The 15874-nt window shown below is 40.7% G+C and overlaps 3 protein-coding genes across 3 annotated transcripts; 1 reads left to right on the top strand and 2 right to left on the bottom strand.

The window, feature by feature from the left end:
• Positions 1-843: 843 nt before the first annotated feature.
• Positions 844-2664, bottom strand: LOC115953898 (protein SLE1-like). The gene is made up of 2 exons (XM_031071719.1): positions 2449-2664; positions 844-1268 (listed from the first exon to the last, which is right to left on the bottom strand). The coding sequence occupies exons 1-2, from the start codon at positions 2589-2591 to the stop codon at positions 1043-1045; spliced, it is 369 nt and encodes a 122-aa protein (XP_030927579.1). The 5' UTR covers positions 2592-2664; the 3' UTR covers positions 844-1042.
• A 3861-nt stretch (positions 2665-6525) lies between these two features.
• LOC115954181 (protein SLE1-like) lies at positions 6526-7927 on the bottom strand. The gene is made up of 2 exons (XM_031072087.1): positions 7709-7927; positions 6526-7133 (listed from the first exon to the last, which is right to left on the bottom strand). The coding sequence occupies exons 1-2, from the start codon at positions 7821-7823 to the stop codon at positions 6907-6909; spliced, it is 342 nt and encodes a 113-aa protein (XP_030927947.1). The 5' UTR covers positions 7824-7927; the 3' UTR covers positions 6526-6906.
• Positions 7928-10767: 2840 nt separating this feature from the next.
• On the top strand, positions 10768-11352 carry LOC115951960. The gene has a single exon (XM_031069068.1). The coding sequence runs from the start codon at positions 10768-10770 to the stop codon at positions 11350-11352; it is 585 nt and encodes a 194-aa protein (XP_030924928.1).
• The last annotated feature ends 4522 nt before the right edge of the window (positions 11353-15874 follow it).

Raw genomic sequence — 15874 nt, 5'->3', positions numbered from 1 at the left:
GGTTTGCAAAGCCCAAAAAACTGTTGCTATCTATTGGGCTATTTTAGAGGTCAACAAACCGAAATCCAAAGTCATTTATAGAAATAGAGACTATATTATTAGCTTAATAGCTTATGGACAAAGTTTAGTTATAAAATTGGTTATAGTAGAAGGCTATAACCTTAATATCATTTTATTGAAGGTGAATTTTGATAAATTCACTATTGAATTACATTTTCTTCTTATATTTTTCATGCTTACAAAATTTCTATAAAATTAAAAAATCAATAACTATATCATCAATAAATTGTTTAAATTACAAGTTTTTGTAGTTTAAAATAATACATAAAATATAAATTTATAAATTATATAGTAAATAATATTCAATTAACACAAAATTTAACATGTATATTAAGAACATAAAGAACATATAATTCAACGATTATATTTTTAAAATATGTAATAATATAAATGATATTGAGTAAAGTTGTAACTTTAAGCTACAACCAATTTTGTCCCTTTGTTCATTCGCTTAACAAGTATAAAAGACAAGGAAAGCACAAGGAAAGCAAAATGAACAAAGCATGGATTGATTTCATTAACCATTTCCAACAAAGTAGTTCATTTTGCAACAACCAAATAGGGTCAAAGTTTTATCCCCTTTTTTTATATGGTCCGACTTCATAGACACCGAGATCATGAGTGTTTGCGTGTGTATATATATTGGAATGTTCCATGCAGATAACGAAGTTCAACCAAAAAGTTAGCATCAACTATTGAAAAGAGTACTAACAGGCCAACCGTTGCATAAAAAAAAGGGCACCATGAATTATTAGGTTTAGGGGGAAAAAAAAACCAACACCCTGAGACCATATATCACGCCCTTCCCATTCTAGCTAAGCTAGACTTCAGCAGAAACTTAAAACTAGGATAGAATACAAAGCACAAACCAGAAATTACACACCTACTAAACCTAAACCATTTCATTCCACAAAGACATAAAGATTAAGGAGACATCACACAAAGCCTAGCTAGCCAGAGTTCCAAAACTTGTTAGTAGTGATCAACGGCTCTTAGTCCTGAACTTGGACTCATCAATCTCGATGCCTTCCTCGGCAGCAGGATCTCCTCCAGACTTGTCCATGGTGCTGAGTCCGCCTTTGCGGCCCATCTCCTGGTATCCCTCATGTCCCATCTGATCTTTCCTAGTCTGTCCTCCTTTGCTGCCCAACTTCTGGTACCCCACATGTCCCAGCTGCTCCCTCCTTGTCTGCCCTCCACGGCTATGTCTCCTACATCGATCACCACCACCATCAACAATGCCAATTAGCACATCTTAAATTGAATCAACACTTAAAACTGTTTATTACAAAAGTTTAAGTAGTTAACAATGATCTACAGTATTTAATCATTAATTTCCTACATCGATCACCACCACCACCACCAACAACGCCAGTTAGCATATTTTAAATTGAATCAAGACTTAAAAACTGTTTATTCCAAAAGTTTAAGCCATTAACAATGATATAGCACATCTTAAATTGAATCAAGACTTAAAACTATTTATTCCAAAAGTTTAAGTAGTTAACAATGATCTACGGTATTTAATCATTAATTTCCTACATCGATGATCGATCACACCACTGCATATTTTGAATTGAATCAACACTTAAAATTGTTTATTCCAAAAGTTTAAGCCATTAACAATGATATACTGTATTTAATCATTAATTAATTGTTCTAATAATCTCCTAATAATATAGGAAAATGGTTAATGCACACAAAGTTAAAAAAATTATTACAAACAACTCTCTGTTGTGTAATATGCTGTGTAATAAACATTGCTTAATAATTAGAGTGTGTAAAAAACTTTGCTGAATAATTAGAGCGTGTGTCTTAACTTATTTTTTATATGTAAGATAATATATATTTTTTATTATTGAAATGATGTCCCCAAAATTTTCAGCATAACTTATTTTTTATATGTTAATTAATATATATATATATATATTATTAAAATGATGTCCAAAATTCTTCAGCACCTAATTAAGTTTCCCTCATACTTATGTATAGTCACACACCAGATTTTATTATTGATAAGAACCCATAGGATGACTTAAAATGGGTACCTACTATCTAGATATCATGAAGCGTTAAGTGATTAATCACAATTTATTAAAAAAAAAAAAAGTTTCAAACGTTTTAAGAGAGAAGTCATAATTTATTTGAACATGCATGTGATATGAGTTGTTCTATTCTTTACAGAACTGATAATTAATCAAATCATATATATCTCTTATGCTTCACTTTTTAAGAAAAAGTCAACTTAAAATTAAACTTTATATTCGAGAATGAAAATTTTATCATTAAGAAAGGTAAAGTGGAGAATTATATATGAAAGAAGCCCTACTACTTACATATGATAGCATGATAAATTATCGTGTAAGCTGAAAAAGATAACCAAAACACACGTAAAAAAAAACACAAATAGGTTTACCTTCAGCGAGGTGCTCCTGGGCTTTAAGGCTCTTCCCACCAGTTCCACCAGGAACAACTGTCTCTCCCTGCCTTGCCCTAGAGTCTAGTTCTGATCTTTCCTGTCCTGATGCCATTTCGTTTTTTTTGGTACTGATCTACTCTCACAAACTGTAATCGAGCTTAGTTTTTAGTTGCCAATTGCACTAATGGATGCTACGTACTACAATATTGAAGATCCAAAGTGTAGAGACTTGCTATATATACATATAGAGCATCCGATGGTGAAAGTAAAGGTGTGAGAGGGAAGTAAACTAGTAAGAAAGGAGTGGTACACTACGTAGACGACACGTTAATTAGGGGATAGACGCGGCAGAAGAATAGCAATGGAACGAGTTGAGTCAGTGAAAATGGTACCCATTAACAGCAATCAAAATGACACGAGTCCTTGGTTATGGTAGTTAAAGTCTTCCACGTGTTCTTTGTGTGTCTCACATTCCTGCACAAGTTCCATGGACGTTGGAACTTGGAACCACAAACATGACGCAAGGGTGAATTAGGAGAGATTATTGGGTACTCGGTAGTCTTTTCCCTCTCTCTCTCTCATGGAGGTGTCCCACTTACATGAAAGTAGGTCCTATTGTGGGACCCATCTTCATGTGATTGGGAAAAAGTATACTCTTAGATTATCTAATAAATTTTCATAAATTAGAAGCTCTGTACTGTACGGCCTGGAATTGCGATTAACTCATTAGTAACTAACTTGAGAGTGAAACTAGATTGAAATTTGGTGCAATTGCTGCTTTCGTCCTCTCACTACATTTTTTTACTTTTACTCATTTTTTTATATCCTATGGTTGACACTTTAAGTTGTTTATTTCAACTTTAAATCTTAGTCATTCATACTAATTGCATCCAGTCAATCTAACCAATTTTCACTTATAGAGAATGCAAAAATAGAGAGAACCAGAAACCCTGAGCCAGGCCCACCTCCTGTTCCCTTCCATGACCATCACCACGTGTCTCGGCATTGACAATGTTGTGTTGCATTCATTTGTAATAAAATAAAAATACGTTGATGGAAATATGAAAATGTGATTAACTTTTTTAACAATTTTCTAAATTTTTCATAAAAAGTTTTTTTAAAATGGTAGATTAATGTATACTTTGAAGCATACATTAATGAGACCCATAAAAACTTTTCAAAAAAAAAAAAAAAATGAGACCCATAAAAATACACGGTACTCAATGTTTGAAAGTCAAGTACTATGTAAATTTTTTTCCTAAAAAAATATTATGTAAAATTTATTTTAATTAGTTTTTTATTAGCAAATTTGATACATCGATACCTATTATTTTAGAGTTACATTCGTTAGTTTTAGGAATACTATTATGGATTAAGATTTAGAAAGTTTCATGATTTTAGAAAGTATTAGGAATACTTATTTGAAAGCTAATCTAGTTTTTGTGTTAACTTTTTTTGTGAAAGTATGCTAAAGTATACTTGTACATTGAAAAAGTGAGAAAATGTGAAAAAAGTGAGATTTTAAAACGATATACATAGAAACTAAAAAAAAAAAACTAAAAACTAAAAATTGAGTTTATAAATTGATGCCAAATAGACACTGTGGGGATCGTTCGATTAATAGGCCCATAGGATTCAGAATTAGTTCAGGATCGTTGGGCCAGTGGCCCATCCGAGGCTGTATACCCGTCCGAGGACACCATTCTCCTCGGCAGTACGCGTCCGAGGAAGATCCCGTCCGAGGACGATCAGGACGTGGTCTCGCTGCGATCAGATCTCAGAATTAGGTCATCTCAGATGGTAGAGTAGCCGACTAAAGATGAAAGAGATAAAGCAAACAAATATCTGAAACTACAGCTGCCTCCGCATTAATGACCTCTCAACCAACTCTCTGGCCGCATTAATGTGGAGGTGGTACCTGAACAGTAGGGGAGCAGCCTTACAGCTGCCCATAGGAAGTTCCAGGAGGTGCCAGATGGGACAGAAAGAAATCCTCCGGACATAACCTACACGTGTGTGGCAAGGATGGAGCGCAAAAGGGGGGTATATAAACTAAAAGAATAACATGAAGAAAGGGATCGGGAGAAAAAGAAAAGAGAAGAACATACATAAACTAGAAAGGAGAAAGGAAGAGAAAAAAAAAGAGATTTGCACTAATCACTAAAGAGAAACGTTCATTATACCAACTTTAAAACCGTGAACGGGCTTGAAAGTAAATCTTGGAGGTAGATATCACAGTTAACCTAGTTCTTTACACCCACGCTCTACAAATCATATTGTCTGAGCTTTTTACGTACGAACCCAATACTGTTAGGTTCGTCACAAAATCGTGTCCTTACAGACACTAATATAGATTATTAAATTTGTTAATTTATCATGCAGCATCTTTGATCTAAGTACTTCATTGTCTATATTCTGCCTTTTTTTTTTTTTTTTTTTCATTGGCATCTCTTGGAAATCTTGCAAAAGTATCTCCCTTTTGTGTTACATAGGCTTCACTTGATTATTATTATTATTATTTTTTTCTAATTCACTTGATTATTTTGTTAACATATTGAACTTAAGTAAATAATATTCTTTTGCAATCAATTCTTTTTCTTTCACTATTTTTTGGTAACACATTGTAGCTATTGTAGATGTAGAAGATCACTATAAGTATGTGTTAAGTGATTAGACTTATACACTGATTTACTTCAGATTGAAACTTAAACAGGCTGTGTAGCAAGAGGAAAAATTATGACTAGTATATTTCAAATTATTCCTAAAACTAACCGATTTAATTCCATAATAGTATTCCTAAAACTAAGGAATGTAATTCTCTTATAAAAAAAAAAAAAAAGGAATGTAACTCTAAAATAATAGGGATGTATCAAATTTACAAATTAAAAAATAAAAATAAAAATATAATATAAAAAAATTATTAAAATTTTTTTTACATAAATATCAAGTATCGTGTATTTTTATTTTACTAAAAAAAAAAAAACACAACGCAGCACACTCTCCATGACCATGCCCACATGTGCTCCCTCCAAAACCATTTCTACCTCCTCTCTCCGTGCCATGTCACTGGCATACCACATAATCCTCTGAGACAATGTGAGTGTTGCTGTTGCCAGAGCTCCGGTGGAGGAAAATATATTGCCAAGACACATGGCGTTGGTCATGGCTCAGGTTCTCCGGTTTTCTATATATTTTTTCATATTCTCTAGTGAGGAATTTTTTTTTTTTTTTTGGTTTTTCGTGTGTTTGTGATTGAAAGAGTTGTGGTTAGTAATAATGCAGGTGGAAGTTAAGTTTTTAATGTAATTATTTGAAAGATGATTGAGAGAAAAAATGGGGAGCTTATAGTTGAGAGGTGAGCATTTGAGAAACTATTTTACTTCCTTCAATTTTTAAGATAAAGATTTAGTTGTTTATTTATTTATTTTTTGGTTTTTTGTTTTTAAGAATTTAAAAGTGTTTATGGTGGTACTTTCAATGACTTTTTAGCATTCGTCATTTTTTTTTTTTGTTGGTATTAGATGGTTTCTTTCTTTGTCATGAAATAGACATTCGTAATTTCCGTAGCTTTGGTGTGCATTTGTAAGATGCTTGATCTATATTGAAGGGTATTGAATTGAATACTTAGTTATGTGATACTTGCAGAAATTGATTGGCATGGATTGGGGAGTGAGTGAATGATTACAAAGGACTAAGGGCAAAGACTTTAGATTGAGGAGACCTCCCATTTTTTTAGGAATTTTTCTTTACTCATTCTTGCCCTCACTAGAATTTTCTAGTAAGCATCTCAATCTCATGGCAAAGGTGGCAAAGGGCTCAGGTAGGAAATCTCATGGCAAAGATGGTAAAGGCTTTTAAAGCAGCTCATATCGAAGGCAGGAATAATTTAAACACCTGCTTGGAAAAAGTAGTTTGAGAAAATTGATAATGATATTAATGGATATTAGTTTTAGCATGTTCCACTTTTTAACTCTTTTAGATTGTCTTAGCTGACTATACTCAATTTATATAAGGGACAGTAGCTACACTACAGAGTCAGAAGCTTAAGGCAAAAATTGATACTCAGATTCACCACATCTTTCATCTCAGAAAACAAGGTTGTTGCTTTGTTATACACTTCCTCAAAAAGGCAAAAGTTGAGCACCAACCAATTGAAAGTACTAAGCCAACCATTGCTCACAAAAAAAGGGCATCATGAATCAAGCCCTTCCCATTTCTAGCTATCTAAGACTTCAAAGAAAAGTCTGGTTTATGACTATCCATCAGAAACGCACATACACTAATGGAACACAAGCACAAACCAGAAAAGCAACACATTATTCTTACACAACTACCAAACCTAAACCAGTTTATTCTACAAAAACCAGAAGAGAGACATCACACAAAGCCTAGCTAGCCAGAGTTCCACAACTATTTAGTAGTCATATTCAACGGTTCTTAGTCTTGAACTTGGACTCATCAATCTCAATCCCTTCCTCTGCTGCACGCTCTCCTCCAGACTTGTTCATGGCGCCGAGTCCACCTTTGCGACCCATCTCTTGATACCCTTCATGTCCAATCTGCTCTTTCCTAGTCTGTCCTCCTTTGCTTCCAATCTCTTGGTAACCCTCATGTCCCAGCTGGTCCTTCCTTGTCTGCCCTCCACGGCTACGCCCTTCATCACCACCAACAATGCCAAATTAGCACAATATGATCATGCTCACAACTTTAGGTTGATGCTAACTTAGTTGCTTAGTGCTTATTTGCTGCCTATTTTATTTGTTAAGAAATAATGCTTTCAGCTTAATTATTTTGATTAAGCAGATGAACTAACCAATTTGTTTTTAGTTGGCTGATTTAGTCTTTTTATCTTGTTATCTATTTGCCAAACATTTTTTTTTAGCTGTTTAGCTTATCAATTAATAGTATTTGTTTATCACAAAGTTTTTGGTTTAGTTTTTTAGTTTATTTACTTAAATACAATGGTTGAGATCTCACTTTTTTCTAATTACCATTGTATTTAACCAAAAACAAAATAAACAAAAAAACCAAATTAATTGGTACCAAAAAGACATCTTATTGTTATTCGAATGTGTAGAGTCCTTGTCCCACAAACATGATAATAAATCTTAGATGAGTATTATTAATGTCACGTATTTCTTTTATCTTTTCCAATTCTATTTAAAGTATTCACTTTTCACATGGAAAATTTATAGTACCCTAAAAGCAAAAAAAACAAATAGGTTTTACCTTGAGCTAGGTGCTCCTGGGCTTCAAGGCTCTTCCCACCAGTTCCACCAGGAATAACAGTCTCTCCTTGCCTTGCCCTGGAGTCAAGTTCTGATCTTTCCTGTCCTGATGCCATTTCTTTTTCTTAAGACTCTACTCTCACACCACAAACTGCTATAATCAAAGCTTTAGTTGCCAATTGCACTGATTGTTGCTAGCTATCATACGAATAAGTACAATGAAGATCCAAGTAAACACACTACTCCTTTATATAGAGGATCCAATTGTGAAGCTGAGAAAGGAGGGTAGAAGACACGTAAGGAGATAGACGCGGCAAAAGAGTAGCAGAGGAACTACAGGTGAATGACAAGTAGCAACCTGAGTCAGTGAAAACAGTATCTATTTACAGCAATCAAATTGACACGAGTCCTAGCTTCGTTTCCAGCCATTCGGTTGGCTATGCCTATGCTAGTTTTAATGTCTTCCACGTGTCCTTCGTGGTCTCCCATTCGGCCATTCCTTATGCCGCTAACAACCTACACATCAGTCCCATGGCCATGGAACTTCACACATGCTTGCTTGGGCAGAAATGTGACAAATTGCAAGTTATGTGAGAGAAAGAAAAACAAATGGAACAAACCTAACAGTTCATAAAACACATTTTCTTTTTCTTAAAAAGAACATATTTACTATTTTTATTTAAGAAATACGATAAAATTTTAGCTTATAATGTCAATTTTATGAGAATTATTTTTTATTATCAAATTAAGATATCAATAAGTTTTTTTACGTAAGCAGGATTGAATTCTAGATTTTTTTATTCGAAAATAAAAAACTTTACCAATTGAATTTGTGGGGGTAAAGCTCATCAGTCAACAGTGGGCCTTGGTGCCCATGCAGAGCCCAGCCATAATAGGAAGTGAGGACATGGCCAGAGGGCTTCCAGCCCAACCCTGTTGGGCCGGGCCAGGCTTGTTAAAGAGGCGTCCGAGGAGGATTGTCTCCTCGGACGCGCCAAACGGGAGTCCAATTCACACTCTTAACATGGTGAAAGGTCATCCAAAATCAAAGGAAAATGCTAGACGTTCAGGGGGCAACCACAACTACCGCATTAAATACAAGAGAGCTACTTTTCCAGCCGCATTAATGTGGAGAGGATAGGAGAACAGTATTATCTTGGCCAGTGCAACTCACAGAAAAGGGAGGAGGATGTCCTATGGGACAGACACTCAAGTAGAGGCCCAGATGATCAACAAGTGTAGGGTCATTATCATTCGAAGGATGTTATATAAGAGAAGAAAACCCCCATGATCAGGGGATCGGAAGGGGGAGAGCAAAAGTAAGGAAAGGAAGAGAGAGAAAGAAAGGAACTCTGTAAACAAAACTTTGGGTACAGCCCTAAGAACTGTTATCCCAGGAAACTTAATGAAGTATTCCCACGTTCAAATGGTTGCATGGCTTACTAACAATTACGTTTACTCTGTCAAGACCTAGTTCTACGTCCCACTCTTTACAAATTCATTATTGAGGGTCTTTTGGGCCAGAATCGCTCGCTCGCTGGGCTTGGGCCCCAAAATCTGTCCCTTACAATTGGCGCCGTCTATGGGAAGAATTTGTGTCTCGACAAGTGAACAGTAAGAAATGGAAGGATCAGGCCCGCGCCAAACCGGACATGCAGATTCTCAACGGTAGGACAATTTTTTAAATGTCGAACGAGGGAACGATCAAGACAACCAACGAGAGGGAAGCGTGAACACCTCTTACACGAGTAAAAGTCGTTCAAAGGGGAAGGATCATGCACCCCATGAGCAAAATGATCGAAAGGCTTTACGAAAAGAGATTGACGATTTGAAGAAAAAGCTACGCCGAGCACAGCAGAAACGTCCTTCACCCGGCTCGGGCTCTAGCAGTGACGAGGATAACGAATATCGGCGAAGATCAAGAACCCCTCCGAGGGAGACCTTTTCCTATGAGGAAGAGAGGCCTCGTAAACGCAGCCGCAAAAGCCTATCTTACCAAAGCCTGGCCAACGATGCCATGAGTAAGGCCCTGGATCGCATTTCCCAGTCGCCGTTTACACGTAGAATAGAGAGGGCAGTGCTTCCTCGGCGGTTCCATCAACCAACGTTTGCCATATACAATGGTCGGACCGACCCAGTGGAGCATGTGAGCCAATTCAATCAAAGATGACCGTCCACACCAGGGATGAGACGTTAATGTGTAGGATATTCCCATCTAGCTTGGGACCCATGGTGATGAGATGGTTCGATTCCCTCCAGCCGAATTCCATAGATTCCTTTAAATAGCTGACGCAGGCTTTTGGTTCCCGTTTCATCACCAGCACTAGAGTCCCTCGGCCCTTTGATTCCCTCCTATCCTTGTCCATGCGGGAAGGAGAGACGCTGAAGGCCTACTCGGATAGATACTGGGAAATGTATAACGAGATCAAAGGGAAATATGATGACGTCGCCATCAGTACGTTCAAAAGGGGCTTGCCGACAGAACATGGCTTAAGAAAGTCCCTCACTGGAAAGCCAGTCACCAGCGTGCGCCAACTCATGAACAGAATCGACAAGTACAAAAGGGTCGAGGAGGATCAGCAGATGGGAAAAGGTAAAGCGAAGGTCGTCCCTCAGGAGAGGAGGGACTTCAGGTCGGAACGATTTAACAACAGTAACAGACCGAGAAGGGATTATATAGAGCAGTCCGGATCTACTGGGGCTCAGGCAGTCCATGCTGTGTTCTGAGAACCTCTTCACAAGATCCTAGAGAAGGTGAAGTATGAGCCTTTCTTCCAGTGGCCGAACAAGATGGCTGGCGACCCTTTGAAGCGTAATCAGAACCTGTATTGCGCATACCATCAGAAGCCAGGTTACACTACTGATGATTGCAGGAACCTGAAGAACTATTTAGACCGGCTCGTCTGAGAAGGGAAGCTGAGACATTTGCTGCATCGCTCTGAAGGATGGCAAGAACCATCAAACAATGAAACCAGACAAAGTACGTTGAGGCCACCCATTGGCACAATTAATGTCATTCTCGCCGCACCTGGAAGGACAGGCTCTGTCCCCTTCAGGGTAATGTCAGTGAGTAGTTTCCCGACTAAGCCAGATGACAGGGAATCCAAGAAGGCTAGAATGAGCGCCACGCCATTAATCGGGTTCACAGAGGAAGACAAACAAGGAACTATCCAACCCCACGATGATGCCTTAGTCGTTACGCTCAGAATAGGAGGATATGACGTGAAAATGGTGTTAGTTGATCAAGGCAGCGCAGTGGAGATAATGTACCCTGATTTGTATAAGGGACTGAACTTGAAACAGGAAGACCTGTCGCCATACGATTCCCCCCTGGTTAGCTTTGAAGGAAAGGTTGTCATCCCGAGAGGCATGATTAGGTTGCCTGTGCAAACAGACTCAGATGTGGTAGAAGTGAACTTCATTGTCGTAGATGCATACTCCCCTTACACAGCCATCGTGGCCCGGCCATGGCTTCATGCACTAGGGGCTGTGTCGTCAACCTTGCACCAAAAGGTGAAATATCCGTTAGGAGGTCAGATCAAAGAGATAATAGGGAACCAGGGAGTAGCTAGGCAATGCATGGTGTCAGCAATCTTGCGACAGCAGAATTGCATAACTTCCACTTCGGCCGAGAACGGCTTATAGCAATTAATGACTGCGGTCCCAACTGCGGGCAGTGGAGGACCAGCCATGGAAGTGAACTGTGAGGAGTTGGAGAAAGTACTTGTTGGATCTGACCCTGAGAGGTTTTTTCAAATTGGTTCGGAATTGCCACCCCAAGAGAAGTCAGCACTGACTGCTTTCCTCCGACAGAATATAGACGTGTTTGCTTGGGACCCCTATGAGGCTCCCGGGGTCGACCCAGATTTCATCTACCATCGCCTTAATGTGAACCCGACCATAACACCTAAGAGGCAAGCTCCTCGACGACCGTCGAAAGAACATACCGACGCCGTGATAGAAGAGGTCACAAGATTAAAGAAAGCAGGGGCTATCAAAGAGGTTTTCTATCCCGAGTGGTTAGCCAACACGGTAGTGGTGAGGAAGAAGAGCAGGAAATGGCGGGTCTGCGTAGACTTCACCGACCTAAACAAGGCGTGCCCAAAAGATCCCTTCCCTATGCCCCGGATAGACCGGTTGGTAGATTCGACTGTCGGACATCCTAGAATGAGTTTTCTAGACGCTTTTCAGGGCTACCACCAGATACCCTTGGCCGCCGAAGACCAGGAGAAGACTGCTTTTGTCACCCCAGTTGGGAATTATCATTATAAAGTGATGCCCTTCGGCCTAAAAAATGCCGGGTCAACCTATCAAAAGATGATGACCAAGATGTTTGAGCAGCAGATGGGTAAAAATATTGAAGTGTACATAGACGACATGGTGGTTAAAAGTAAGTTGGCTCCCAACCATATTGATGATCTTGGCAACGTTTTTCAGATATTAAGAAAGTATAAGCTACGGCTGAACCCAACCAAATGTTCATTTGGAGTGGGATCTGGAAAATTCTTGGGCTATATGGTGACTCACAGAGGCATTGAGGCTAACCCCAACCAAATAAGAGCCATCCATAACTTGCAGCCTCCTCGGAACCCTAAAGAAGTCCAGAAGCTTACTGGTATGATAGCAGCTTTAAACCATTTCATCTCGCGCTCAGCAGATAGATGCAAGCCATTTTTTTTCCTATTACACAAGTGGAAAGGATTTGAGTGGGATGAGGAATGCGCTATGGCTTTCCAACAGCTAAAGGAATACCTCGCCCATTCGCCGATTATGTCCAGTCCCGAGGTCGACGAGGTTTTGTTTGCCTACATAGCAGTGGCCCTACATGCAGTAAGCTTGGTGCTAATCCGAGAAGACAACGGCACACAACGACCAGTCTATTACGTTAGCAAATCACTGCAGGAGGCAGAAACCCGTTACCTTCCCCTCGAAAAGGCTATCCTGGCCATCGTATAGGCCACAAGAAAGCTGCCCCACTACTTTCAAGCACACACTGTTATGGTGTTAACTCAACTCCCCTTAAAGTCCATCCTGCGCAGCGCCGATTATACAAGTAGAATTGCAAAATGGGGAACTACTTTGGGCGCCTTTGACATTAGATACATGCCTCGCACCACTGTAAAGGGCCAGGTCCTCGCCGACCTAGTGGCAGAATTTGCGGAGCCTGCACCAGAAGGAAAGGAAGTGTCGGTCTTACTGGGGGCTGGCGAGCGGGTGAGCAGCACAGTTTTCCCGTGTGGACTCACTTGGTGGAAAACATACATTGATGGCGCATCGAACCAAAGGGGCTCAGGGTTAGGACTTGTCCTGCTCTCACCTGAAGGGATAACCATAGAGAAGTTATTGAGACTCGGTTTTTTAGCCACAAATAACGAAGCCGAATATGAGGCGCTATTGGAGGGAATGGGAATGATTCGAAAAATGGGGGGGAAATCCGTAGACATGTTCTCGGATTCAAAACTTATTGTGGGGCAGGTAAATGGAGACATGGAGGCAAAGGACGAAAGAATGCAAGGGTATCTAGTTCGGGTTAAGCACCTGCAGAACCAATTTCATCACTTTCGCTTGACGCACGTACCTAGAAGTGGGAACACTCATGCTGATTCTCTCGCGACGTTGGCTACCTCCTCGGCTCAACCCCTACCTCGAGTCATTCTGGTAGAAGAGGTCCTCCGTCCACCAACAAAAAAGGCCAATGGGATTGGAATACATAACATCAGGGCAGGACCGAGCTGGATGGACCCTATCGTTCTGTACTTAAAGCATGACACCTTGCCAGACGATAAGGTTGAGGCTGGCAAAATCAGGAGAAGAGCTACTTGATTCTGGTTATCGGAGGACTCCAAGCTTTACAGACGCTCGTTCTCAGGGCCGTATTTGCTATGTGTGCACCCAGAGGCTGCAGAACTCATCCTGGAAGAGTTACACGAAGGAATTTACGGAAGTCACATAAGGGGTAGGTCTTTGTCTCACAGAGCCTTAACGCTGGGTTATTGGTGGCCGAGCATGCATAAGGAAGCCCTGGAGTATGTGAAGAAGTGCGACCAATGCCAGAGATTCGCTCCGAGCATACACCAGCCTGGTGGAGAGCTAAACCTATTGTCCAGTCCCTGGCCATTTGCGCAATGGGGCCTAGATATACTTGGTCCGTTCCCCAAAGCAACAGGGAACATAATATTTCTTCTCGTCGGCACCGACTACTTCACCAAATGGGTGGAGGCTGAGGCGCTGGCAAACATTAGGGACGTCGATGTCAAGAAGTTTCTCTGGAAAAATATAGTCACCAGGTTTGGCACCCTGCACACCCTAGTGTCGGACAACGGGTTCCAGTTTGACAGCAAAGCCTTCAGAAGGTACTGCAGTGAGCTGGGAATTGTTAACCGGTACTCCACGCCAGCTTACCCCCAGAGTAATGGACAAGCAGAAGCCGTCAACAAGACCATAATGAACGGACTGAAAAAGAGACTAGATGACGCAAAGGGAAGATGGGTAGAGGAATTAGCCCATGTCTTGTGGACATACCGCACCACGCCTCGTAGGTCCACAGGAGAAACCCCTTTTTCAATGACCTATGGGGCCGAGGCTGTCATTCCACTGGAGGTGAACTTCCCAGCCCAGAGGACCACCACCTTCTGCCCCGCTACCAATAACAAGCTTCTGGAAAAGAGCTTGGACCTCATCGATGAAAGAAAGGAGGGCGCGATGGTCCACTTAGCTAACTATCAGCAGAAGCTCAAGCAAGGTTACAACGCCAAGGTGAAGTCCAGACCGTTAGCGCCTGGGGATCTAGTACTGAGGAAGGTCTTAGGCACTGCGAGGAACCCCGCATGGGGAAAGCTCGGACCAAATTGGGAGGGACCGTACCGCATCACTTCTGTAGCCGGCATAGGAGCCTACTTTTTGGAAGACTTGGACGAACATGTAGTGCCACGCCCTTGGAATGTAAACAACCTGAAAATGTACTATTATTAATGAAAGATATAATTTTTAAATGCCGTGTTACTGTCCAGTTACTTACGTAAGTGTTAAACAGAACCCAAGTCCTACATGGCTCCTCGACCACAGACTTGGGGGAAATTAACCGCGATACTATTCTCACCAAGTGTTAAACAGAACCCAAGTCCTGCATGGCTTCTCGGCCACAGACTTGGGGGAAATTAACCGCAAAATGGTTCTCACGAAGTGTTAAACAGAACCCAAATCCTACATAACTCCTCGGCCACAGACTTGGGGGAAATTAACCGCGATACTATTCTCACCAAGTGTTAAACAGAACCCAAGTCCTGCATGGCTCCTCGGCCACAGACTTGGGGGAAATTAACCGCGATACTATTCTCACCAAGTGTTAAACAGAACCCAAGTCCTGCATGGCTTCTCGGCCACAGACTTGGGGGAAATTAACCGCAAAATAGTTCTCACGAAGTGTTAAACAGAACCCAAGTCCTGCATGGCTCCTCGGCCACAGACTTGGGGGAAATTAACCGCGATACTATTCTCACCAAGAGTTAAACAGAAACCAAGTCCTGCATGGCTTCCCGGCCACAGACTTGGGGAAAATTAACCGCAAAATGGTTCTCACGAAGTGTTAAACAGAACCCAAGTCCTGCATGGCTCCTTGGCCACAGACTTGGGGGAAATTAACCACGATACTATTCTCACCAAGTGTTAAACAGAACCCAATTTCTGCATGGCTTCTCGGCCACAGACTTAGGGGAAATTAACCGCAAAATGGTTCTCACGAAGTGTTAAACAGAACCCAAGTCCTGCATGGCTCTTCGGCCACAGACTTGGGGGAAATTAACCGCGATACTATTCTCACCAAGAGTTAAACAGAACCGAAGTCCTGCATGGCTTCCCGACCACAGACTTGGGGGAAATTAACCGCAAAATAGTTCTCGCTAAGTGTTAAACAGAACCCAAGTCTTGCATGGCTCCCTGGACCACAGACTTGGGGGAAATTAACAATTAAGCTATTCTTGCCAAGTGTTAAACAGAAGCCAAGTCCTGCATGGCTCCTCGGCCACAGACTTGGGGGAAATTAACCGCGGTGCAGTTCTCGCTAAGTGTTAAACAGAACCCAAGTCCTGCATGGCTCCCTGGACCACAAACTTGGGGGAAATTAACAATTAAGCTATTCTTGCCAAGTGTTAAACAGAACCCAAGTCCT

This window comes from Quercus lobata, chromosome 7, assembly GCF_001633185.2.
Source record: "Quercus lobata isolate SW786 chromosome 7, ValleyOak3.0 Primary Assembly, whole genome shotgun sequence".
Lineage (NCBI taxonomy): Eukaryota > Viridiplantae > Streptophyta > Magnoliopsida > Fagales > Fagaceae > Quercus > Quercus lobata.
The sequence above is the reverse complement of the archived record's forward strand: the minus strand, read 5'-3'. Positions and strand labels throughout refer to the sequence as shown.